Source organism: Antennarius striatus, chromosome 18, assembly GCF_040054535.1.
Source record: "Antennarius striatus isolate MH-2024 chromosome 18, ASM4005453v1, whole genome shotgun sequence".
NCBI classification, from domain to species: domain Eukaryota; kingdom Metazoa; phylum Chordata; class Actinopteri; order Lophiiformes; family Antennariidae; genus Antennarius; species Antennarius striatus.
The window spans coordinates 18320751-18344266 of NC_090793.1; the positions used below are offsets into that span (position 1 = coordinate 18320751).

The 23516-nt window shown below is 41.3% G+C and overlaps 2 protein-coding genes across 4 annotated transcripts in view; one reads left to right on the forward strand and one right to left on the reverse strand.

Moving 5' to 3' along the window:
- The first annotated feature begins 142 nt into the window (after positions 1-142).
- Positions 143-6334, forward strand: LOC137612175 (acyl-coenzyme A thioesterase 1-like). Of its 2 annotated transcripts, none has more exons than XM_068340565.1 (4): positions 143-240; positions 3271-3753; positions 3945-4153; positions 4263-6334. In XM_068340565.1, exons 2-4 carry the CDS (start codon positions 3291-3293, stop codon positions 4869-4871), a joined length of 1281 nt encoding a protein of 426 aa, XP_068196666.1. In that variant the 5' UTR covers positions 143-240; positions 3271-3290; the 3' UTR covers positions 4872-6334. The 2 variants fall into 2 exon arrangements, with proteins under 2 accessions (XP_068196666.1, XP_068196667.1); XM_068340566.1 differs by lacking the exon at positions 143-240 and adding an exon at positions 698-1342.
- A 30-nt stretch (positions 6335-6364) lies between these two features.
- The window catches only part of svilb (supervillin b), a 38518-nt gene continuing 21366 nt past the window's right edge, over positions 6365-23516 (reverse strand). For both annotated transcript variants that reach the window (XM_068339901.1, XM_068339900.1), the window contains exons 16-41: positions 22558-23266; positions 20534-21038; positions 19512-19641; positions 18304-18360; positions 17668-17745; positions 17140-17296; positions 16389-16484; positions 16077-16157; positions 15794-15971; positions 15525-15703; positions 15202-15357; positions 14450-14586; positions 14181-14328; positions 13946-14091; positions 13219-13394; positions 12901-13048; positions 12506-12785; positions 11625-11776; positions 11334-11439; positions 10428-10635; positions 10201-10334; positions 9960-10115; positions 9737-9880; positions 9184-9305; positions 8599-8757; positions 6365-7172 (exon numbers count right to left, since the gene is read on the reverse strand). In XM_068339901.1, the coding sequence (XP_068196002.1) occupies positions 7086-7172; positions 8599-8757; positions 9184-9305; positions 9737-9880; positions 9960-10115; positions 10201-10334; positions 10428-10635; positions 11334-11439; positions 11625-11776; positions 12506-12785; positions 12901-13048; positions 13219-13394; positions 13946-14091; positions 14181-14328; positions 14450-14586; positions 15202-15357; positions 15525-15703; positions 15794-15971; positions 16077-16157; positions 16389-16484; positions 17140-17296; positions 17668-17745; positions 18304-18360; positions 19512-19641; positions 20534-21038; positions 22558-23266 (4629 nt within the window). In that variant the 3' untranslated portion in view covers positions 6365-7085. The remainder of the gene's footprint in view (positions 7173-8598; positions 8758-9183; positions 9306-9736; positions 9881-9959; positions 10116-10200; positions 10335-10427; positions 10636-11333; positions 11440-11624; positions 11777-12505; positions 12786-12900; positions 13049-13218; positions 13395-13945; positions 14092-14180; positions 14329-14449; positions 14587-15201; positions 15358-15524; positions 15704-15793; positions 15972-16076; positions 16158-16388; positions 16485-17139; positions 17297-17667; positions 17746-18303; positions 18361-19511; positions 19642-20533; positions 21039-22557; positions 23267-23516) is intronic.

Sequence of the window (23516 nt, forward strand, 5' to 3'; positions counted from 1 at the left end):
CCGCTAATTTCATGCTGGTTTCCAGTGGTAAAATCAGTTTCAATTCAAACTTCCTGTCCGTCCTTTGACAATAAAGGTTTTATGAGGCTTAGTAAATTAGAAGGCTTTTATTTTGAAATTCCTGCCGCTTCCTCCACGCTGACCTGATTTCGCGTCCAGGAACCAGTCCGGCCGCTCCGGTCGGGACCAGCGCGCTGAAGCGTTGACGTTAGACGGGCGGAATAAAAAACCTCCACCAAGGTAGGAGCGTCTTTCTTTTTCCCTTACGGCCCCCTTGCGGGTTTTGACGTCACAGCAAAGATTTGCGTAACCATCGTGCGATCAACAGATTAAAAGTCAACTTGTAAACATATAGAACACAAGTGAACGCGGAAACACGGAACTGCGTTGTTTACGCTCTAGTAAAAAAAAAACAAAAAAAACTTTAAAAGAATATTATTGTCGGGATTGCTTTAAAACAAACGACAGAGAAAACGTTCAGAATCCCACCAAAGGAACGGAGCTGACTGAGGCAGGGGCGACCCTAGGGTCTGATCCTGTGTGTGTGTGTGTGTGTGTGTGTGTGTGTGTGTGTGTGTGTGTGTGTGTATGTGTGTGTGTGTGTGTGTGTGTGTGTGTGTGTGTGTGTGTGTGTGTGTGTGTGTGTGTGTGTGTGTGTGTGTGTGTGTGTGTGACCCGGGGGGTGACCCTCCCATCAGCAAATGACAGGACGACACCACATTTAAATTATACATATATCTGCCTGCATATTTGTGGTTTCAATTGTTAAAAGTGACTTCGATAAGTTCAACAGTGAACTTGATAAGAGGCTGGAAGAAAAGCTGATACCGTTAACTAACCGCTTGCAAAAAGTGGAGGATGACATTGGGAAAAAATGCAGAAAGGCGCAGAGCAAGGACAACAAAGAATGGAATTCGAATAAATGATCAAACTTAAGCCAAGAAATTATGCTCATGCCGTGACCAGAGGAGTGGAAACAGAACACAGCACTGATTATGAGTCGGTGGAACAACAGGTGGTTACTCAACTGAGGAACCTGGAGATTAACATCGAGCCGGACCAGATTGAGACGTGTCACCCACTACCATCTGGAGGTAGGAGACCACCTGCAGTGCTCATAAAGTTCAAAATTGCTCTTCTGAAACAAGGCCCTAAACTGAGAGGAAAAAGACATCTACATCAACGAGAACCTCACCAAAAAGAATGCTGATATCGCAAAACGTGCTCGACAGCTGAAGAAGAATGGGCTGATTGAAAGCGCCTGGACCAAAACGACATTGGAGGAAGGAACCCAAACTCAATGTTTCTGGCGCCAGTGAAGGACACAGAGATAAGACACCTGGTCAGTCAATGCGTAGCAAAAACTTCTACTGATATGAATGGATTTGATATGAAGCTAATTAAGGACATACTGGATGGAATTCTGCAACCATTTACACACATATGTAATCTGTCATTTCAAACTGGGGTGTTTCCTGACAAAATGAAGATTGCAAAAGTGGTTCCGATATATAAAAATGGTGTGCTTGTGAATTTACAAACTACAGACCTGTTTCAATACTACCACAGTTATCCAAAATCCTAGAGAAGCTGTTCAATAACAGACTGGAAAAATTCATAACAAAGCACAATCTCCTTGACTGTAGTCAGTACGGGTTCAGGAAGGATCATTCCACTGCCTTGGCGCTGACAGAAACAATAGAACTCATCACTGATGCCATGGATCAAAAGTTGTACTCCATAGGAATCTTTATTGACCTTAAAAAAGCTTTTGACACAATTGATCATAAAATTTTAATTGAGAAACTAGAAAGATTTGGATTTAGGGCTACAGTACTAAATTGGATAAAGAGTTATTTACATGAGAGGTCTCAATACGTCACACTGGGGGGAGGACATCAAAAACATTAGACATTGTGTGTGGGGTGCCACAGGGGTCAGTGTAGGGTTCAAAATTATTTACACTTTGCATAAATGATTTATGTAAGGTTTCAAAGGTACTTAAAATGATAGTCTTTGCGGATGATACAACCATCCTTTGCAAAGGAAATAAATGATATAAATAAACTAACTCAAACAGTAAACAAGGAATTAGCCAAGATGCAATTATGGTTTGATATAAACAAATATCCTTGAATCTAACCAAAACTAAGTATATGTTATTTGGGAAGAAAAGTTGCAAACAAAAAATCAATATTAAGGTGAATGATGTAGATATTGAAAGGGTTAATGAATTTAAAATGCTAGGAGTGATTATTGATAAGATGCAAAATTGGAAACCTCATTTAAGACAACGGCACTCCATATAATATATTGTGCACTAATCTTGCCCTATCTGAACTACTGTGCTGAAGTTTGGGGAAACACGTTTAAAAGTGGCTTAAAACCTTTATTCCTGACCCAGAAAAGAGCCTTGAGAATTATTCACAATGAACATTATAGAGCTCACACAAACCACTTATTTATTAAATCTAAACTACTGAAAATACATGACATCATCAGCTATAAAACTGTGCAACTTATGTATAAAGCAGCCAATAACAATTTACCTCAAAACATACAATCACAAATACAGATGAATGAATCCAGTTACCAACTAAGAGAAAACACAGCATTTGTACAGAAAAAAGCAAGAACAACATTAAAAACATTTTCATTAATGTTCACTGGTGTCAAACACTGGAATAAACTGGATAATGAAATTAGGAGTATGGGAACTCTAACTGCCTTTAAAAAAGCATTTAAAAACATGATTTTGCAAGGTTATAATTCTGACGTGAATGATGGTTAAAGGACTGCACTGTTATGACGAATTAAACTTCATGTTGTCAATCCTGTGAAACAAATGTGACTGTAACCTTTGTGCAGTAACTGAGTACATGCAAAATATTATGACTGCTACGAAAGTGGAAAGGAAAGGAATGCTAAGTAAACAAGGACACTACTGACCAGAAACAACCCTTGAAAGGAATTACAAAATGAACATTAACAAAATCTGGACTCTTGTCAATAACTGACAGAGGTGTGCAAAGATGCATGCCTATTGAACTAAATAGACGGATTAAAACAACAATGTACCAGAAAAACTCTTTTTTGTGCATCAGAATAAGTCAAATAGTTTAATATTGGAGTTAAGAGGGGAAATGCAACCTTGAGGTCCACAGGGTATAGGGGCACACTGGACTCTCTGGGGGTCACAGACTGTCAAATTCTGTTTCTGATTTTTTTTTCTTCTTCACATTTCCGCTGTTACTTTTCGCCTTGCTGCAGGATCTCCAGTCTGTGAAGAGATGTCCTCCCAAGTCAGGCTGAGGCTGCTGCCCAGTGCCAAATGTTTGTTCGACAGTCCCCTCCAGGTGAAGGTGGCTGGGCTGAGGTCCAAACAGGTGGTTACCATGGTAGCCAGTGCAACCGATGACAAGGGAGCGACGTTCAGCTCCTCAGCCACCTACATGGCCGATGGCAGCGGGGAGCTGGATCTGGAGAGAGACCCCTCTCTGGGTGGGAGCTATGTGGGAGTTGAACCCATGGGTCTGTTTTGGTCGATGAAGCCGAACACTTTGCACACCAGGTTCCAAAAAACTAAGGCGCTGAGCCCTCATGTGGTGAAGATCTCTGTGCAGGAGGAGGGGGAGGAGGGGAAGGGCAGGATGCTGGCAGAGGTGAGCAACGAGAGGTGGCTGATGGGAAATGGAGTCAGCCGGGTCTGTGTGAATGAGGGAAATATTCATGGAGTCCTTTTCACACCTCCAGGTTAGTTTATGTATTCCTTCGAGTCTCTTGATCAAGTGTGCATAACTTAAAAAAATTTTTTGACACTTATAATCATTTTAATTGAGCTTTTTACTGTGCAACTGATCCTTTGTTATTTTTTATTATTTTGCCGGGAGGGGTTTTCTGTCATTTTGAGATTTTTAAAAATGTCATTTTGTGTCCCGGGTCAGGTGGAGGTCCTTTCCCTGCTGTGCTCGATCTGTACACTTCTGGTGGAGGTGGAGGTGTGTCAGAGAAAAGGCCGTCTCTGCTGGCCAGTCGGGGATTTGTGGTCCTCACCATAGGGCTGTTTGGTCACAAAAACATGACAAAAAGTAATAAAGTGATGCATCTGGATTATTTTGAGGAAGCTATAGTATTTTTGAAAAAGCAACACAAGGTGAGTCGTTGAAGATCGGCCAAATTTGTCTTTTATGACAATCTATTTCCAGTCAGCTGCTACTTTATTTTATGAAGACATAAAATAAATTACTGCTTTTTTCTTGCAGGTGGGCAGTAAAGGAGTTGGTTTAATATCGCTGTCAAAAAGTGGAGATCTTGCTCTTTCAATAGCTTCTTTTTTGCCGGGTGTTGAGGCCACAGTGTGGATCAATGGCTGCTCTGCCAATACGTTAATCCCTCTGTATTATAAGAACAGACAGATTCTCTCTGCGTTAATGTTCGATAGCAGTAAGATAATTACCACCGAGTCAGGGGCAAGTATCACTAAATATTCAGTGCATGATCCCCTGGCAGAAGAGAACAAGGCCAGTCTGGTCCCCATTGAACGAGCGAAGGGACATTTCCTGTTTGTAGCCTCTGAGGATGACCTCAACTGGGACAGCAAAGCTTACGTGGATCAGATGGTGGAAAGACTGAAGCATCATGGGAAGGATAACTTTGAATGTTTGTCTTATCCCGGAGCAGGACATTACCTGGAGCCACCTTATGGGCCCTACTGTCCCTCCAGCTTTCATGGAATTTTGGGTAAGCCAGTCCTGTGGGGGGGCGAGCCCAGATCACACGCAGCAGCTGAAGTTCACATGTGGAAGAAGATTCAGGAATTCTTTAGAACTCGCCTGAGCTGTGATGCTACACACAGTAAATCTAAGTTATAGACACAGACGGCTGAGCAGATTAGAAGTCACGCTGGTCACGGGTCTGCTGATCCTAGCTGGCTACACCCCGGACACGTCGCCAACAAGGCCACTTTTGGTCAAACACTGGTTAAAAATCCCTTAAAAGTTTAAGTTTTTTTAGAATTACAGCAGATATAAATAGTAAAGTTTACAAATTAATGAAATATGTTAAAGTAGACTTAGATTTATAGGTGAGATCAATAAAATGCACATATTCTAAAATCTGATGACCCGTTTGCGAAATCATTTATTAGATGATAATTTAATCAATACTTAAACTGATTAGTTCAACTCTCTTTGGACACAACAACTTTTACTATTACTTGCTATTAACATTTTTTTTACTAGGTCTTGAACAATGGTGACAGCTGTACATTTGACATGACATTTTTTTCCACCCTCTGAGCAACGTCAAATAAAATTCCTGCCTTGTGAATCCGGTCTGTAACAGTAGTATGTAAACTGTGACAAAGCAGATTCTAAGAAAGTTCCAAAAGGTACCAGGCAAAAAAACAAAACATTAACAATACTTTAATATAAAAACAAATCTGAGCTTTATTTTTTCACCAGATTGGGCATTACAGACTAACTGGGGTTCATATTCTAATGTGTTTTGAGGATACCCAAGATTGTAATGTGGTAGTGATGGCCCAGTGATTCCTAAACTAGGCTTTATGGACGGCAGGTCCTTCGGCTGGATTCATACTGCCCAGAAAAAAAAAAAAAATCTTAATGACTTTGAGTTTGAGGTAAACGTCTCATCAAATATTACTTTTGACAAAACATTTTCTTCTTAATCTAGCGACAAATGGATATTTATATTAACTATAACTACAACTTCCTAAGTCATATCTTTTGTCTCGCTGTTTTTTAATCCTAAAAAATGTCCAAATACACGACGGCTGGCTTCTGCACCCTGTTTGATTATTTGATTTTTTTTTAACTATAAAACTATGTGTCAACAGAAAACATGAACTGATCACGAATAGGAGTGAGTTTAAACACTTTGGATCCTTACACGTTAACTTGATCGCTACCGCCAGCAGCGGTATTATTTATTGTTTTCCCCATGAACACACAGAGGTTCTGGGATTGTGCAATGCAATTATTGAACCTATGATAAATTTAAAAACAATTGAGAGATGAACTGCCTTTTCATTGGACTTGAAACTGATTTCTAATGAAGATATGAAAGAAAGTTGGTTGCTTTGTCTGATTTATTCTTTTTCTTTTTTCTTTTTTTTGAGGAAAAAAGAAGTTGAGGCCTTCCAGTAGAGTTTGGAATCTGCATGTGTTCACCAAACAAAACACATGTGTGCAGTTATTGCATTTGTACTTTAGTTTGATATCGGATGAACTTTTTATCAAATGTCCTTGAATTTGTTCTCATTGAGGAAAGAAATATTTTGTGATTCAAACACTGTTTAAAATTAAAATCATGGTTAAACATGAGACACAGAGTGACGCTTGGCTTGATTTGAGCATTACTGATTTTATTCACTATCTCTTATATCACAAAGAAAATCTTTAAAAATGCTGACTAGAATTTCTTGTATATAAAATGTACACAAAAAAAAGCAAGGCACTATACATTCAGGTTCATCAGGCTGCTTCCTCTCTTTCACATAAAAATGAAACCTATAAATTACAACTGTGCGCTCAGGCTCTCAGTAAGTCTAGATGGAGCAGCATGGGTTAACCACATGACTGACCGCATCCACGCACCGCAGACAAAAAGAAAAACATGTATGATGTTTATAACAATGATACAAAGGAAACAGATGCACCTAAACACACATTTACACATTAAAGCTACACACATGTAAAAATATATACAATCACACACATATACACACACAACCGTAGCGTGGCACTCTGACACAAAGTCTTTAGAGGTGCACTTTTTCTCTGCACGCCTCCACGAGAGACTTCTGTGGTTAGAGGAGACTCGAATTACAAACACACCTCATAGTTTTGTGTTCTGTAGAGCTGAAAAGTTAAACATGACTATAAGCATCATGCATGTTGTGCACCTCCATCTTCCTTCTTCATGTACCTTTTCCTCATTCACACATTTTGAATCTGCATCCCAGTGTTCAACATCAAAAAAAGGATTAAAACGTCCCATGTCTCGATTCCATCAGTCCACTTTTTTTATCCGCTTCACACACCTTCTCTGACTTGTAAACCTCTTTAAAACAATCCTTTGGCTTTCTTTAAGTTCACTTGCTTCCACCCTGGTAGACTTTCGTATTCTTCTCTCCTCATTTCCAAAGCTTTCTGTAATCAGCAAAGGAGAAACACGCAGTTCATTAATCAGGACGAGGCTCCGTTCATTTCAGTCATGTCATGCTTCCAGTTTGTGCATCATAGAGACAGTGTCAGACTGCAGAGGAGCTGAAGGTGGATTGCAAACGCATTCATCTAAGATCCAGGTGGAAGGTGTGTGTGTGAAAGCGTGTGAAGAGCTGCAGTAGTGTGTTTTAAAGAGGATTAGTGAGGAACAACAGCTGCTCAATTGTCACCAGAGATCCAATTACAGCATTCAAACACTATTTACCACCTCAGTTTCTTCATATTAATATATCTCTTTAAAGCTGTGAATCCAAATCATCGTCTGTGGTTATATGGAAGCCCCTTTCTTTTCTTTTCCTTTGCTGAGGAAAGGAAAAATAAATCACTTTTCAGTAGCTAATGTTCACTTTCTTTATTAATGAATGTCTCAGCTTCACAGTAAATCACTGAAGGATTCTGGCTCCAAAAGATTCCATAGTTTAACTGATACTGATAACAGATTAGTTGTTTCACAACTTTGAAAAAAAAAATCCACTTAACTACAGTATTTTCCGCACTATAAGGTGCACCTAAAGCCCTTTAATGTTCTCAAAAACCAACAGTGCACCTTATAATCCAGTGCGCCTTGCATATAAAAAAAAATAAAATAGGCCATTCATTGAAGGTGCACCTTATAATCAGATGCGCCTTGTAGTGCAAAAAATACTGTAATTCAAAGTCATAACATCGATACAGTGATACTATTTTAGGTTTAACATATTTAATGAAAAACCCTAAAAATTTCTTTTCATAATTTCATCTCTATTTCCTGCAGGATTAAAATCTAGCTTTGGTTCGTGTCTAATTTTTATTTGTTCTGGACCAAATGAAGAAACTGGAGCACTAAATCCATTGTGACTGCAACTGAGACAAGAACTGCCGAGTAATCGGGGTGATCTTTTCAGATGTAATCGTGCAGCCGAGTATAAAAATATCCTCTCAACCTGCATCATGCTGGAGTGTAAAAAAACTGCGAGCATTCTGATCTACTTAGAGAGAAACGGTGACGTGCTCAAGAGAAGAAGAAGGTCGCCAAAAGGTGATGAATCACATCAGATTCTCCCCTTACCTGAATCCACCTACATCTCTGCCTGTGAAGTGAGTTTAGGATGTGGTTAGGATGGAAGACTTTACTGAAATATACAGGAATTCAAAACTTTTTAAATTCCTGTCATTTCCTGTTTTGTATCAGTCACTATACGTATTTCTCTAATATCTTTTACTCCACTGAGCTTTTACAAACATAATTTTGTTTAAGCCTGAAAAGTAGGAAAATGAATCAAAACACAGGTTAATTTTGCATCCATCATGTATATGAATATATTAAAAAACTTGTAAGGTTTTGTGTCACGTCATTTGTGAGTTTACTGACATCAAAGTCCTGGTCAGACAGGTAGATCTCCAGGCGGAGCGGGTCGACGCCCTCCGGGAGCGGCCGGGCCTGCAGCTGATCCAGTGGGAAAGTGTTCTGACAGAGTTTGGCCAACACATCCTCCACCAGAATGATGTGGTTACACACCTCCGCCTCCTTCTGCCACAACACAGAACACCGTGTCAAGATCTTCACAATGGTATACTGAAACAGGATGCATTTGTGAGGGGTGTGTGTGGTATGTTCAAGAATCAGGAGCAACACATTGCGATGCAAAAAAATTCTTTAAAATCCAATTTCATGCAAACTGTTGTTGTAAAAAAATGTAAAACAATTTTATTTGATGCGTTTGATACATATTCATCATCATAGCTCTACTTTTGTGAAAACAGACTAAAGAAATTAAAATTAGCCTATGATATATATAAATTTTTCCTATAATAATAAATAATATATTTTAAAAATCATGAACGTGCATGTATGTTTGTGTGTGTGTGTGTGTGTGTGTGTGTGTGTGTGTATGTGCATGCGTGTGTGCATGTGTGTGCGTGTGTGTGTGTGTGTGTGTGTGTGTGTGTCGCTGACCCCCTCAGTGATCTCGGCCACATCTTCTCTGTGTTCCCAGCTGGGGAACATGTTGGTGAAGGTGAGCGGCTCCAGACCGGCGTGGACTAGATAAGACTTCTGTGACTTCTTCTCTTTCTTTTCTATAAAAGAAAAACATTTGATCTGAACTTCTGAGAAGTGATAGTGTGGGGGTCATTTTCAACTGGGTTCATCTAGTCTGTCATTTCTGCCACAATAGGTTTCAAATTATAAAAATTAATAACAACAGAGGTAGCTATGATGTGTGCGTTTTAATTCAAGTCACGTCTAGTTCACCAACTTCCTGTCTGATTCTCTGCTGAAAGTTGGAGCAGGAGACGATTAAATGAAATACACCTTTAACAAAACATCTGTCTCAACATAATGTATGTGCACAACTGAACAAAATATTCTTTCAACTGTTTAGTTGTTGTTACACATTATGATAAAGAAATGCTTCCAACAAATGGATACTGACCAAATGATGTTAAAGTGTTTGGGAATATGTCATGAAAGTCAACAAAAAAAATTCTGCATTCATCTTTGCCCTAACCTTTGCAGTATTGAAGCACGGTCTCCATTGCACACTTCCTGTCTGCATCCCAGCGGATGCAGGCTGAACCGGTGCTTTCGCTGTCCTGCGGCCACCAGCCCTGCCACAGGTAGACCTCATGGAAGTTATCCACCAGGAACAATGCTGCCAGGGAAACGGTTAAATACATCTATAAGCCATTAAAGCACTTTTGTTCTGTCTGAACTCCGTGTTCATGCCTCACCAGGTTGTGGAGCGTTGTACAGGTCCTCCTGCAGAAACGGCAGCGAGCTGATCGTGTCCGGAGCTCTGGACGGGTGGAAGAACTCGGTCGCCACAAACTCTCCGGACGTGCTGGTCAGCTGGAAAAGTCTTGGAGTGAAGTTGAATTTACCTGGATCTGGAAAAAAAAAGAAGAAGTAATTCCTCCATGTTGAGCTTGGAGCATTTCAAAACCCTTTCTTTTTATTTCACTGAATGCGTACCTTGCAGCATGCAGTCGTAGGCCTTCCTGTCTTTTCTCCCCAGAGCCTCCCAGAAACCCGGTGGCTCCATCCCTTCATCGCATTCGTGGATGGTCACCTTGCTGCTGCTGTGGAGGCCAGCCTCCAGAGGACAACTGTGAGGAGAATCCAACATGCAGGAACACCCAACAACACAAGTACTCTCCATGTTTGAACTGGCGTTAATCTTATAATCGTGAAATCCTCACTGTTCTTTGATTTTGAGTGCGGCGGTGCTTCCGACGCTGCGTGTGTGTAGCTGCGTCTTGCAGCCGTGCCACAGGTACATGACGGCCTTGTTGATGTTAAGCAGGATCATGGAGGCCCTGGAACGCAGGCTGCTGCAGTGACAGGCCACCTCCAGTAGGTGGCCCTCTACTGATACCTCGCCCCTCACACAGTACAAACGCCATTCACCTGGACGGGGACGAGCACGTGGACAGTGGAGTTAGAAAAGGCTAAAAATAGTGATTTATAATAGAAAAGGCATCTTTTCAGTCAAAGGATGACCGTGCTGACTCTCAACGATTATTGATTATTTCATTTTGAAAATGATATTATAGCGAAGGGAACTCATGCGGGGCCAGCAGAATTTAGTCGTTTTCAGGTGGTGAAAGAAGCAATTTGATGACAATACCATTACAAATAGTGACAGGTTTTTATCTAGTGTCTATATTTTGAAGACTAAACAACATATTAATATTTAAAATAATGGAAATAATAATAATCTGCTCCCCATAGATTTCATAAAGTGACATTTGACATATCCTGGCACAAAGTTCACAGGATGGAGAGCTAAACAACTTCATAATTTACTACTAGAACTGAGTTCTAATGAAGATATGAAAGAAAGTTGGGTGCTTTGTCTGATTTATTCTTTTTTCTTTTTCAGGGAAAAAAGGGAAGTTGAGGCCTTCCAGTAGAGTTTGGAATCTGCATGTGAACTTTCTATCAAATGTCCTTGAATTTGTTCTCATTGAGGAAAGAAATATTTTGTGATTCAGACTAAAGGAAAATACTGTTTAAAATGAAAAATTATGGTGAAACATGAGACACAGAATGACGCACGGCATGTAGAATTAAATGTCCTCACATCAGTAGTACAAATTATTTACTCTGAATGTTCTCCTCCTCTTCCTCCCTCTTGCCAGCATGAACAATCATGCCTCCGTTGAAGCACTGCAGGAAACAGGGGGGCTCCTTTCCTTGTTGCACCTGAATCTGTGACAGAAAGTCGGAAAAAATTCAAGCTTAACAATATAAAATTTTAATACAACACACACTAGAGATCTGAAAAACTACTGTCCTCAAGAAATAGCCGAATATCATAAATTAACTTCTGCTTCCTTCTGTTCCAGTTCCTGACTTCAGTTCAGTTCAGATTGATTTAGCCTGCGCTCCTCTACCTGCGCCCCTCGCTCCTCATCCAGCTCCACCGTCATCAGCGCCGAAGTTCCTTTCTCGCTGACGGAGGAATGTCGACCCTGCCAGAAGAAGTAGCAGCACCTCTCCTTTCCCGGCCCACTGCTCCTCACCTCAGGGTTCTGCCTCCGACCCACTGACACGTACAAAAGGTAGATAAACACAAGACAAAATCACTCAATCACTCAGAAATGTTCCTTTATCAGCCACATGTGCTGTAGGTTGGACTGCTTTGCGGTGTGATTATCCAACATTACAGGAAGAAACAAGAGGCTTACTGTTTAGCTTAATAATGCATCATAACTACCTATGCACACCATCATAGCTACAGACTCATAATGTACTCTAATAGTCCATCCATGCAAACTTATAATTACACAATTATTTATTTTGTAATATAGTTATTTTTAAATGTAAGCAAACATACAGTATGTACATTTGTTTACTCCAATAAAGAAACATGCTGATGAAGCATGCGTTAATATAGGTATCACAGATTATACATATAGATCTATTTTACATAAAATGGTAAATTATGACATTAGCTAACTTTGATATCCTGCTTTAAATGAATACAGACCATTGGAAATCAATAGTTGTATGACTGCTGTAGTCATAAGGCATTATAAAAGTATTATAACCACAACCCTATGCCACCGTAAAGCATTGCGTTCCATATGTGATCTACATAGAAAGTGTTGAAAAAAAATGGTGAAAGAAAGTGTCAGAAAATCAAGATCCTGATGACATCACAAAAACACTCTTCCATATTTTTTTTAACATGGTTCCAGATGTGCATCTAGACTCTATCTGGTGTTTCACACAGCACACACTGGTGTTAGAATATAACCGCCACACGACTTACCCGTGGTGCTGACCACGTACTTCCACTTGACGACATAAGCGTCCCCCTCGTGGAACTGTCCTATGCTCTGACGTGGCAGGCGGCTGTAATCGAACTCCAGGATGTGCCAGACGTCCACAGAAACGGTGTTGATCTCCTGAGTCCTCATGTGGTCCTCAGACTCCACTGGGCCGTACCCCCGACCAACATTTACCCCATCCACGATTGTGCTGATGGACGACTGGAGGACGGGCAGCATCAGGGACGTGTCGTAAGGCCGAGGCTCTCTCCTGGGAGCGTCCTGGGAGACAAAAGCAGTAAAGATTGGTGAAAGATTCTTAAAGAATCTAAAGAGACTTCTAGATTTAGTCCATTTGTATGGCCAACATCTGATCAAACAAGCAATGGATTTGCACCTTCTGCTCAGGCACAAGCTCGCTGCTTTCCTTCAATGATGGCAACTTTGCTTCAGTCCAGTCCATGAACTTCTCCTTGAATAAAATTGTCTCATTGTGCTCTGTCAGTCTGCCAAATATCGCCCAATCAGGACGACCCTGACCCTTCCTGTCAATGAAAATAACACAAAAGTTCATACCGAAAATTGAGGAAAAATACAAAATAATAAAAATGTTAGTGAGGTTGGTTTGGATCTATTTTGTGAGATCAGTGTTCAGGGTTTGTTTTCATAGTTGTGTGTGTGTCTCTGTGTGTGTGTGTGTGTGTGTATTTCCCACCTGGGTATGAGTGTGTTACAGCCTCCAGGGTCCAGCGGGTTGATATCACAGCATGTGTAGTCAAACATCCCATTCCACAGGTGTTTGGCGAGCTGGAAGGCCACTTTCCTCTGGGCGAGAGTCACCTCTTTACCGTGCCACACGTACACCTCGCTACCGAAGTCGAACACCAACACCTGCATCACGGACAACCCAACAGAAACAACGGGAATACATGCAATAGATGAGCAATGTTAACTAGCATTATGTCAGGCAATGGTCCTACAATAGAATCCAATTAGTTCAACGGTATCTCAAAAAAACAAATATTTCACATGTAGTGGATTTCTTGAGGATTTTGGTTCAAAATCTGACATATCTAACATTAAATGATGTCTTCCCGCCAACCAATTCTTGGAAAACAGATTTTAACAAACACACAAACAAATCAACACAGGTGAAAATATGACCTCCACATACATGGATTGATCTAGAGTTAAGACTAGAAAAGGTTACAGAAAATAATAGAAATATCTGAATTGTGCTGATATGGACAGAGAATAAGGTCTACCATAGGTGAATGTGAGCAAACTGACACGTCACAAGTTCAAATGTGCTTGAAAAAAAGAATTAGGAGATGCACGACTTTGGAGAACACACACAGGAAATGCCATTTGATATAACTGACGTCATGATTACAGAAGGAGAACCAAACTGATTTCATTCTTTTGATTCACATCCCACTGACCTCCTTCGGCTCCAGCACGGAGGTACAGGGGACTTTGCCCCATTCATCATCGTCAGGAACCAGTTTGTCGTCCACCAGTCTGAAGATACAGTTGGTTTCCACGATAGCGTTCTCAAAGTGCTCGTCCTCCTCCGGCGGGCCCGCCGCTGCAGCGTGATCACAGACTGGTTTTCATGTATCGGTCTAACTGGGCATGCATGCAAAGGTGTCTGGGTAATGAGGGATTGTGACTTACGTTGGTAAGCAGCCTGTCCTCCTAGAATAGTCCAGAACTGCTGGGTATCTGGACCCTCTGGGTTCACCCCCTCCTCAATGGTCTTCACCTGACTCGCCCTGCAGCCCATGTCCTTCTGCGTCTGGATGAAGGTGGCCAAGTCTACCGCCTGCAGGCAAGAAACACAGATTGATGTTTGGCTTTAGGAACGGAGACAAACGGCAGCTCTGATGCTGGACGAACAACTCTTCATTATCTGGTGGAGACAACAGTTGAACGACGATGCTGACCTTTGCCCTCTCGATGACATTTGAGAACTCTCCTACCCAGACCACACAGTGTTCTGGGGTGACCAGCAGGAAACAGTCACCGCTGTTCAGTGACAAAGCTCTGGGCTCCACTAGTCTTGTCTGAACGTGACGTCGACCTGAAGAAAATAAGACCATTAAATTAAAGCAAGTGTTTTATTTTAAAAAATAGGGCATCCGGCGTAAAACTTTTGCCAAATCAAACATGCGAATCAAACCTATGACTTCATCTTAAAAATATATTCAGATGTATTTGGTATTTAGGGGCTTCTGGACATGTTGTGTCTGTGTCATGTTGCTTTGCGGTGCTGGGGCGTGGCAGGAGGCGGGGCCAAACTGGTGGGCCGAGCCTCATCTCCACACTTGTGCCTCATCAGGCTGATTATCTTGAGGTTTATTTAGCCGGCTTCTCCTTTTGTTCTATACCAGAACATTCCTTTGGTCATCTACTCTGTGCTTCACCATGAGTGACTTCTCTTCCTGACACGTGTCCCAGTTCATGGTGATTCTTTTTGGTCCTGCTTACACAAGTATTTCCCTGAGTAAGGTGATTTTCTCTTGCTACTGCTACCTTTTCCCTGACTAAGGTGATATTCTGCTCATACTTTGTGCAAAATCAGCTCTGCTCATAATCTGTGCATCCTGGGTCCTGGCCTTGCTTGTGGCGTATTATAGAGATTATTGTCTCTGTCTGGGAGGTAGAATAAGCCAGTTATCATCCAAACAGTTCTAACCTTTAATCTGCATCAGCATGACGTTCTTGTACGGCACGGCGCTATTGTTGGACATCTGCTCGGTGACGTTGACGCTGCGCAGACTCACACTGCTGAAGTTCTCCTTACTGGCTAGACCTGCCAGAGCAGCTTCAGAGTACTCTGAAGTTTTAGTGGCTGGAATGAAAAGTTCAGGTTTTTATAAGGCTACATCACAGGGGTATAAAAGTAAATGCTTCATTAAGACTTAAAGAAACGAGATGAGATAAGACACCTTAAGAAACTTTTTTTTTTTCCATATTCAGTGTGCGTATTCATACAAAACCACAAGCCATCAACCTTACTCTCATTTTTCTCAGCCTTCATCCTTGTGGTTTCCAGCTGTGCTACGTTCAGTCTCTGCTCGGTGTATTCATGTCTGATGTCTTCTCTTGCTGCCAGCATCTTCAGAGGGTTTCTGGATGCCCGGACATTCCTCGATGGACGGACTGAGCGCTTATGTTGCACCATGACTGAAGGCAACCTGGAAATAAAGAAAATATATCAGCAGGCATGCAAGTAGGTAAATGATATTTATGAGTCAGTCAATATTAATGGGTCATTATTTTTGTACTTGGGACCCTGGGAACCAAAGATGGCATCAAAATCCTCATGGATGTCAATCCTGGTTGGTATGTGTGGAAATTCAGCCACTCGTCTGTAGAACTTTGAGAAGATCTCATCATCCAGCTTCATGACTTCCTTCACTGCCTTCTCAGTCACTGTAATGGTGGTTTCCTGCAAACCTGCCACTAAACAAAGAAGAAACTGTCATTAAGTGAACCCCAACAAAGAAATTCTTTAGTTAGACAAAAACACCCCTAATAAAATATCACTTAAAAGCAGCAAGTACAAACCTTTGCTATTTAGACGTCCCAAAAAGCTCTCCAACTTGTCAAGTTTCTTATCCGATTCCATGTTTGGTCCAGCCTCAATTTCTATAAATTCAAGAAAAGTGACAAAACTAAATCATCCTTAACTTGGTTAAACCAAAATCTTAGATGGCATTTAGATTTGAAGTTATTCAGGTGAGCATGTTTGCACAATAATCTGCAATATTTCAAGAAACAAAAATGGATAAATGAACTCAAAATGCATCTGGCTTAACAGGATATTGATTGATAAAAGCTGAGGTGGCAGTAATGACTCATGAATCAAATCCGTCTCACCCTCTTGTGGTTTGCTGACAGCAGCCATGCTGCTCTTGAGTTTGGTGGACACCGGTGACAGGATGGGGCTGATGACTGAGGAGGAGGCAGCCAGGCCTGCAGGCAGATACACGGAGAAGAAATGGTTAAAACCACCAGTAACATGCACTAGTATGTATAAATGGGCAAAACACATTAGATTTTTTTATACACTATACTGATCCCATATGGATATTATTTTACCACTCTTATGCATCACACACATTAAGATCCAAACACACACACACACTTGTAGCAACTTGTAGGGTTTGGTGCCTTGCTCGAGATCACCTCGGTGGTGCTCAGGAGGTGAACTGGCAACTCTCCAGTTACCAGTTGGTTTTGGATAAATTCCTTTAAATTTAAAAAAAAAAATTCTGCATTCATACTGACAAAATTAGTGATCACAGTTGTGATGCAGCAAATCTGCATTTTGCTGGAAGACAATAAATTCAAGACTGCAAAAATCTTTGAAACATTTTTGTCCACCTGAAAAAGTAATATTAATACATGAAGTGGGACCATGTCATCACAATAATGGTGTCATTTTCTAAAGTTTTCTGTTTTCAGGCCTGTTGTCTGAACTGAAGGCCAAACAAAAGCTTGTATACAAAAGAAATTTAAATGGCCCCTAATAGTATGAAACAATGTTAGTATAAATACCTAGAGATTGAAAAAAGTGTGTGACTGTTGTAGACTGTGGTCAAAACATCAATATAGCTTTCATACTGACCCTTCTTGACCATACGTGCGGCTACGGTGTACTGGGTGGAGTCATTGGCTGCTCCTTTGCCTTTCGTCTTCCAGGCATCCTCGCGAATAGAAATCATTTGTTTTCTCTCCTCAATCGTCATTTGGGCCTCGTTCTCCTCTCCCGTCTTTTGCGAATCCTGCAAACAAAACAGTTTGCACAATGAATTTAAATCTTTATGGAGTCCATTTCTAAACTTCTTTCCAGAGCCAAACTGAAAAAGCTTCTCAAAACCAGTGCATCTAGGAGCAAGAGAACTGCATCTTTTGTCACGCAAACTTCAAACGTCATGAGCATCCACAGTTCCCTCAAGAACAATGACTCTTCTAGCCTCAGGAAAAAAATCACGTATAAAAAGATGTGATGCACTCAAGCGTGTTGATTTAACATCCTTTCTAGTCTGTGTTATCTACTTCATTCCACAGTCGGAACGATGGCTTTGAGTTACACTCATCCAGGCAGAGACGTATAAATCCCATGCATTAGATAGCTCCTAGGGCATGTCCTTACCTGACAATGATGGTCAATATACTGACACTTTTGACCAAGGGAGATAGGAGGAGAATAGGTGGAAGAGAAAACGGGTTCCTAAGGATGTAGAGGTGGTTGAAGAAGTGAAAGACGGGAAAGAAAATGAGGAAATGGAAGCAAAATCGATGAGCATGCAGATGACACTGGCATGCAAAAGAAACAAAGCAAGAAACTGGTATATGCAGATATCAATTTTCTCATCTTTGATAAAGTAAAATTATTTGATATCATTAATTCCAATTTCATATGCAGTCAACTAAGATTTCCCCATTTATAAACACGACTTGTCACCGCTACTGAAAGTCATAAATGACATCACCTATTCAGTGAAAGCACTGCTTCAAACTTAAAGGTGCATCAAGTAGTAATTAGTCTTTAAAAGTTATATATTTAGATAATAAAGAGCAAATAAAAGAACTTAATGCTCATGTAGAATGAAAAATAGAAAAAGAGATTCAGAAAAACCATGCATGTCAAGCGAGGGTCCACAGATTCAGGGCACACACACACACACACACACACACACACACACACACACACACACACAAAGCTGTGATTGGACAACACAGGTCCTACACCAAGCTGATTGGTTCAGAGATTGTGTGCTCGTCTTACCCACAGCTGTTCAGACACAGACACAGCAGAGTAGTCTTGGACAAACCCCCCTTCCTCCTGAGGGGTTAAACACAGGGGAAGTACTCAGTCAGTGGGGGAGGGAAGGGGGGAGGTGACTATTGTTGCTCTAATGGGTTTAGGGGTGAGACTGCCCATGCAGAATTTAAGCAGGCGGTTTTACTTGACAGAATACTAATGTGAACCAGATAGGCTGCGGTAAAGAGTGTAAATCCTGCAGTAAGAGGTAGTAACACAGTTAATTCTAACTTGCTTAAATTAATGGATATGCAAATTACACACAGAGATCCTTAAACCATTCTTCTTTTGTGGGAAAAACCTTTCTACGATCATTTTTGAAAATTAATCTGGATTAATTGGATTTTATAGAAAAGAATACATCTCCAAATCCCAAACTCTGACAGCAGTCTGTCCCGTATGCCTCCCAGTTTAGAGCCGTACTGGTGTGGACCACTGGGTTCAAACAACAGATGAACCAAAGGAGGGAATGAAAAGAGTATTTAGCCTAGAGCACAGAGGAGCTGGCATGGTAACCATGAAGGATATCAGCAGAAATGTGTCACTTGTGTTTTTACTCTGGTTGCTTTGGGAACCAGCTGTGTAACATTTTTTGAAAATATTGGGTTTTTATTTAAAGGTCCAGAAACATAAACTACAATAAGACGACAATGGTGATCCAGGAGTGGTTTAAGTGATTCAAGTAAAACGAAAAAGAATACCTGAGGACGCTATTCACTGTTTTTGATGTGCATGATTTCAAATGTACGCAGCGACATAGCAGAGCTTTCAGGGATGTTATCTACCAGAGATCCCTGCAGTGTGACATCAATTAGAGCAAATCATATTTTCTGCAAGATTCAAAGTCAGGTGGTGGTCACAGTTCCTCTCAGTCTGTTGGACTGGTGCTTCATTATCATTTATTTATTTATTTATGAACCATAGACCCCTGCTGCTCCTCTATGCATCTTTTTTCTTGAGATTTGTTTCTCCCTCAAGTTGAGTGTTTCAAGGAAAAAGAAAAAAATAGTGATAATTTATTTTGCTGCTTCTGATCTGTGCAACTGGGCACTGCTGTGAATAAATCGATTCATGTGACATAAATTGTAGGCCAGACAGTAAACAAGTGAGCTGTAACGTCCTGATGACACACACTAGTCGTTGTTAAACACTGGTGAGCTGATCAGACTGACCTTCTGGTGGGTCTCCTGTGTCTCCAGGAGCTGAACCTGCTGCTCAGTGGATGCAACTTTAACCACATCCTGCTTCTTGTTGATCCTATTCCTCCAGTCTTCCTCTCCACTCTTCTTCAGTAATGCCACTCTTAGCGTCAAAAATAAACATATTCAATAATCCATAATCAAATCAGGGATAGTGCAGGAAAAAAAAAAACTCCTCCTGATTATGGTACATGTAAACTTCACACACACACTCAACAGTAGGCGAACCATCACTACATGATGATGTGCAGAAAATATCTGTTTGAACCAATTCAACTTTAATTAATTCCATGTTAAAAGGAGTTAAATAATCTAATTTACTGTTTGAACTATAACAAACTCCTGAACCCGAAGTTAAATTATTTTATATAGCTTTGATAAAAAGCTGAAGCATCCTGGTCATATGAGTGTATAATTACATCTGTCTGTCATTTTCCTTTATTTGGTGGAAAATGCACCAAATAAGTTTGTCAATCACCCTAAATCTTGACTTTTCAGATTATGAAGCTCCATCCACTTACTGTGAAAAAATGTTTCTGATTCAATTATAATCACTGTCAAAGAGGTTATACTTTATCAAAGACACATAGGGTATGACCCGAGGAACAATCCATCATCTGATGATCACCTGAATCCAGATTTCTTTTATAGAATTCTTAGTTACTGGATAGATTTGACCAACTATAAGATATTGTAATGATGTATAATGCCTGTAATGCTTCAAAAGAAATTATCACATACTACATATTAAATTATGATGTAGTTGAATGTTAATATTAATGTATTTAAATTATTATTTCTCCCCGTCTCAAACACTCCATCAGTTATAAAGCACTGGATTTTCACCAAAAGAAAGACATCTCTGTTCATGTTCTCGAACGGTTCTTTTTTTTTTTCACCTGAGAAAACGGGGCCAACTTGAATATTTTAAGACATAAATAGATATGTTTGTTCCTGTTTGACTACAATCCCTTCAAACCTCTGCTGTCTCTCACCTCTCCTTGATGGACATCTGTTTGGACGACATCCCGTCAGACAGTTTCTCCACAGACTCCGTGGGAGACAGCAGATCTCCAGAATGGATGCTGTCTCTGTTGAAGTCCTCAGTGTGGTCCAAAGGCAGGGACTGGGACTTGACCAGGGACTGGGGGTAGGACTGGGGTTTGGGGGGTGTCTGTGGAGGCACCTGGGGTTTGGGATGGGACTGGGAGGCTACCTGAAGGTAAGGCTTCGGGAGAGGCTGGACAAATCTCTGAGGTTTTGGTTGGGTTTGTGGGGACTGGGTGAACGGTTTGGGATACGTCGGTGGGGGCTGGGAAGGGATGTTAGACAGAGGTTTGGGTCGGGTTGGAGGAGGCTGCTGGGTGAGGGGTTTAGGTAGAGTTTGAGGGGGTTGGATGTTGGTTTGCTGTTTCTGGTGGCTGCTGGAAACATGAGACACTGCCCTGGATGAAACTTTAGCTATGAGTGGTCTCAGTGGGGCAGGACGATCAGACAGGTCTGAAAGAAAAAAATATTATCAATGAAACCCAAATCACTTTAAAGCAGGTAATAACAGTTTCTTCATTCAATAAAATGTAATCTATTCAATGTATGTAAACTGTAATGCTGTACTCTGGTGTACAGAACATTAGTGCTGGAAAATATTCTCCAAATCCATTTGGAAAAGATTATTTTTATATTCACATAAGGCATAGCAATTTTGGATTGCGATTCAACTATGGTTTTCAAACAAAAAGTCCAACCGAACTGAAATGAGGGTAATGAAATCCTTTCAGTTCTAAACAATCTGTGTGAATAGGAAGACAAATCAAGGACAAAACATTTTGTGGAAGCAACACCTGGGAAAAAAAAACAAAAACCTTTAAAATCTATTTGAGGAGCAGGATTAGTCTCACTTAGACAATGTGATCGTTTTTTGTTTTTGTTTTTTTAATATGAATTACAAGAAAACTAGGCAGAGAGAGATTCAACCAAATGTTCCTGAATTAGAACTGCGTATCTGATCCTCTTGACCAATCAGAACAGTGGTTGGACGTAAAAGAGGACCAGATTCTTTCTTTTTATCCATACATCCCATTTCTACTGATTGTGTGTCACTGTACTGTAAATCTCCTGTCTAACCAGTAATTTTCCATAAAAAAAGATCCATGCATATGCACACTTGCAGCTTGTTTTGTAGGCAGGAAATACACCAATAAGCCTACTGTGTAAATAACATATAGTATTAGTGTGTATTTGTTACACTATGAGGATAATGTTTATTCCCTGCAGTCATATTTGGGCCTGTTTCCCAAGAATAAAATGTCATACAGTAATTGTAAGGCTCATAATACTACTGTACATGGCAGACAATCCAGTGATGACAATATACCCACTCAGAACTAAATACAGCCTCAAGGCATTCTTTGTGTCCACCCTGTCTTATTCTGGCTCTCATTTTTTAGTGTGCAGGGGGAAAAGACCACCCCTAGACCCATTCGGCATTAGCACGTTAGAAATAAAAAACAGGTCAGGTCCATTGTGCTGTAAGGTGCACAGCTAACCCAATGCCGTCATGTGATGGATGGGGGACCACAGCCCTATTTCTAGCCCATGACAACTGGCACATATAGTTTCATTTGAAAATCCTGCTGGCTGACAAAAAAAAAAAAGAAGCATTTTAGGAAAACGTTTCCTCTTTCTAGATTTAAGAAAAAAAAGGAGCCACGAGGCAAATGCATTGAAAAATATGCTAATGAGATTCAGTCTCAGACGTCTGTCTCTTTTTTTCTTCACACACTCTCAGTAGCAGCCAAATCAAACGCGCTCAACTGGGACAAGTGTGTGCGTGTGTGTGTGTGTGTGTGTGTGTGTGTGTGTGCAGCCACGAGAAACCAATCATATGTAGGAGCACACAGCAGGACAATGAGGACAATGAGATATTGCTTCCTCTTTTTTGTCCTTTTACCCTTCTATTCATCTATTCATCTAAATTCTCTCTCTATTTTCTGCCTAGAGCATTGGAGGAGCCTCCTACCTGAGATGCCAGCCTTGTTCTGGTCGCTGCTCCTCTCCTGCTCTTGCTTGGAGGAGCTGAGATGAATCTCTCTGAGGGATCCTTCTCTTCCTCCCTTCTCTGTTCTATCCTTAGACTCCTGTGAGTCTCTGTCAGCATCCGTCCAGCTGACCGGAGGCTGAGACTCTCCCCTACAGGCGGAGTGCTGAGGCTGGGGATGCTCTTCCCACCGCCTGCCTTCCCGCTCCGCGTCGGGGGAGTGTGGCTTTCCCTGAATGCTGGCTTCCTTCTTGCTCTCTTGTCTTCTCGCTCCTCCCTGCTGTCTCCCCCTCACCTCCTCCTCCTGACACTCGCTCCTGCCTTCATTCACTGCCTCCCCTCGCTGCTTTCCACCAGAGGAGGTGGGAGGAAGAGGAGTCCCCTCTCTCTCTTGGTTGTCGGGGAGGGCAGGGGAGGAGTTCAGTTCAGCCTCAGGGTGGCCAGGGTCTCTGCTCTGGGTCATGGAGAAATACCTCAACGCCCTCTCCTGGCCGCTGCTTGTGGTGCTGGGGGGCTGCTGCTGGATGGGGATGAAGGGCAGGGCAGTGCATTTCCCTGAGGTCAGACCATCATCGCTGTTGCCCGGGGTGACGGCGACTGAGGTGACAGGGGCTTGGGATGTGACTGCAGCCACAGATCGGACGAGGGACACCGGTAGTGGCTCCAGTTTGATCTCACCCCCATGTTTCAGCTGCAGGAGAGGGTAGATTGTCACAAAGAGAAGTTAGAGATTAATAATAGAGGTATTTGTGGATGATGCAGCGGTCCATGAGTAGATTATGAGAAATAAAGTAAGAGAAAATAATTAAGTTTGCACAGCTAAGCTGCTGCAACTTTTTTCATTAACCAAACGGCACAATACAGCTGAATCACAAACATGACAGGAAAGAAATGCTCACACTGACATTTATCCTTCATGAACTATGTCAATATCACGCAAT

Excerpts from the sequence above, each read along its gene's own strand:
- LOC137612175 (XM_068340565.1), top strand. The coding sequence starts at position 3,291 with ATGTCCTCCCAAGTCAGGCTGAGGCTGCTGCCCAGTGCCAAATGTTTG. Across the intron at positions 3,754-3,944 it reads AGTCCTTTTCACACCTCCAG|GTGGAGGTCCTTTCCCTGCT; the intron begins GTTAGTTTATGT and ends GTCCCGGGTCAG. Across the intron at positions 4,154-4,262 it reads TTTTGAAAAAGCAACACAAG|GTGGGCAGTAAAGGAGTTGG; the intron begins GTGAGTCGTTGA and ends TTTTTCTTGCAG.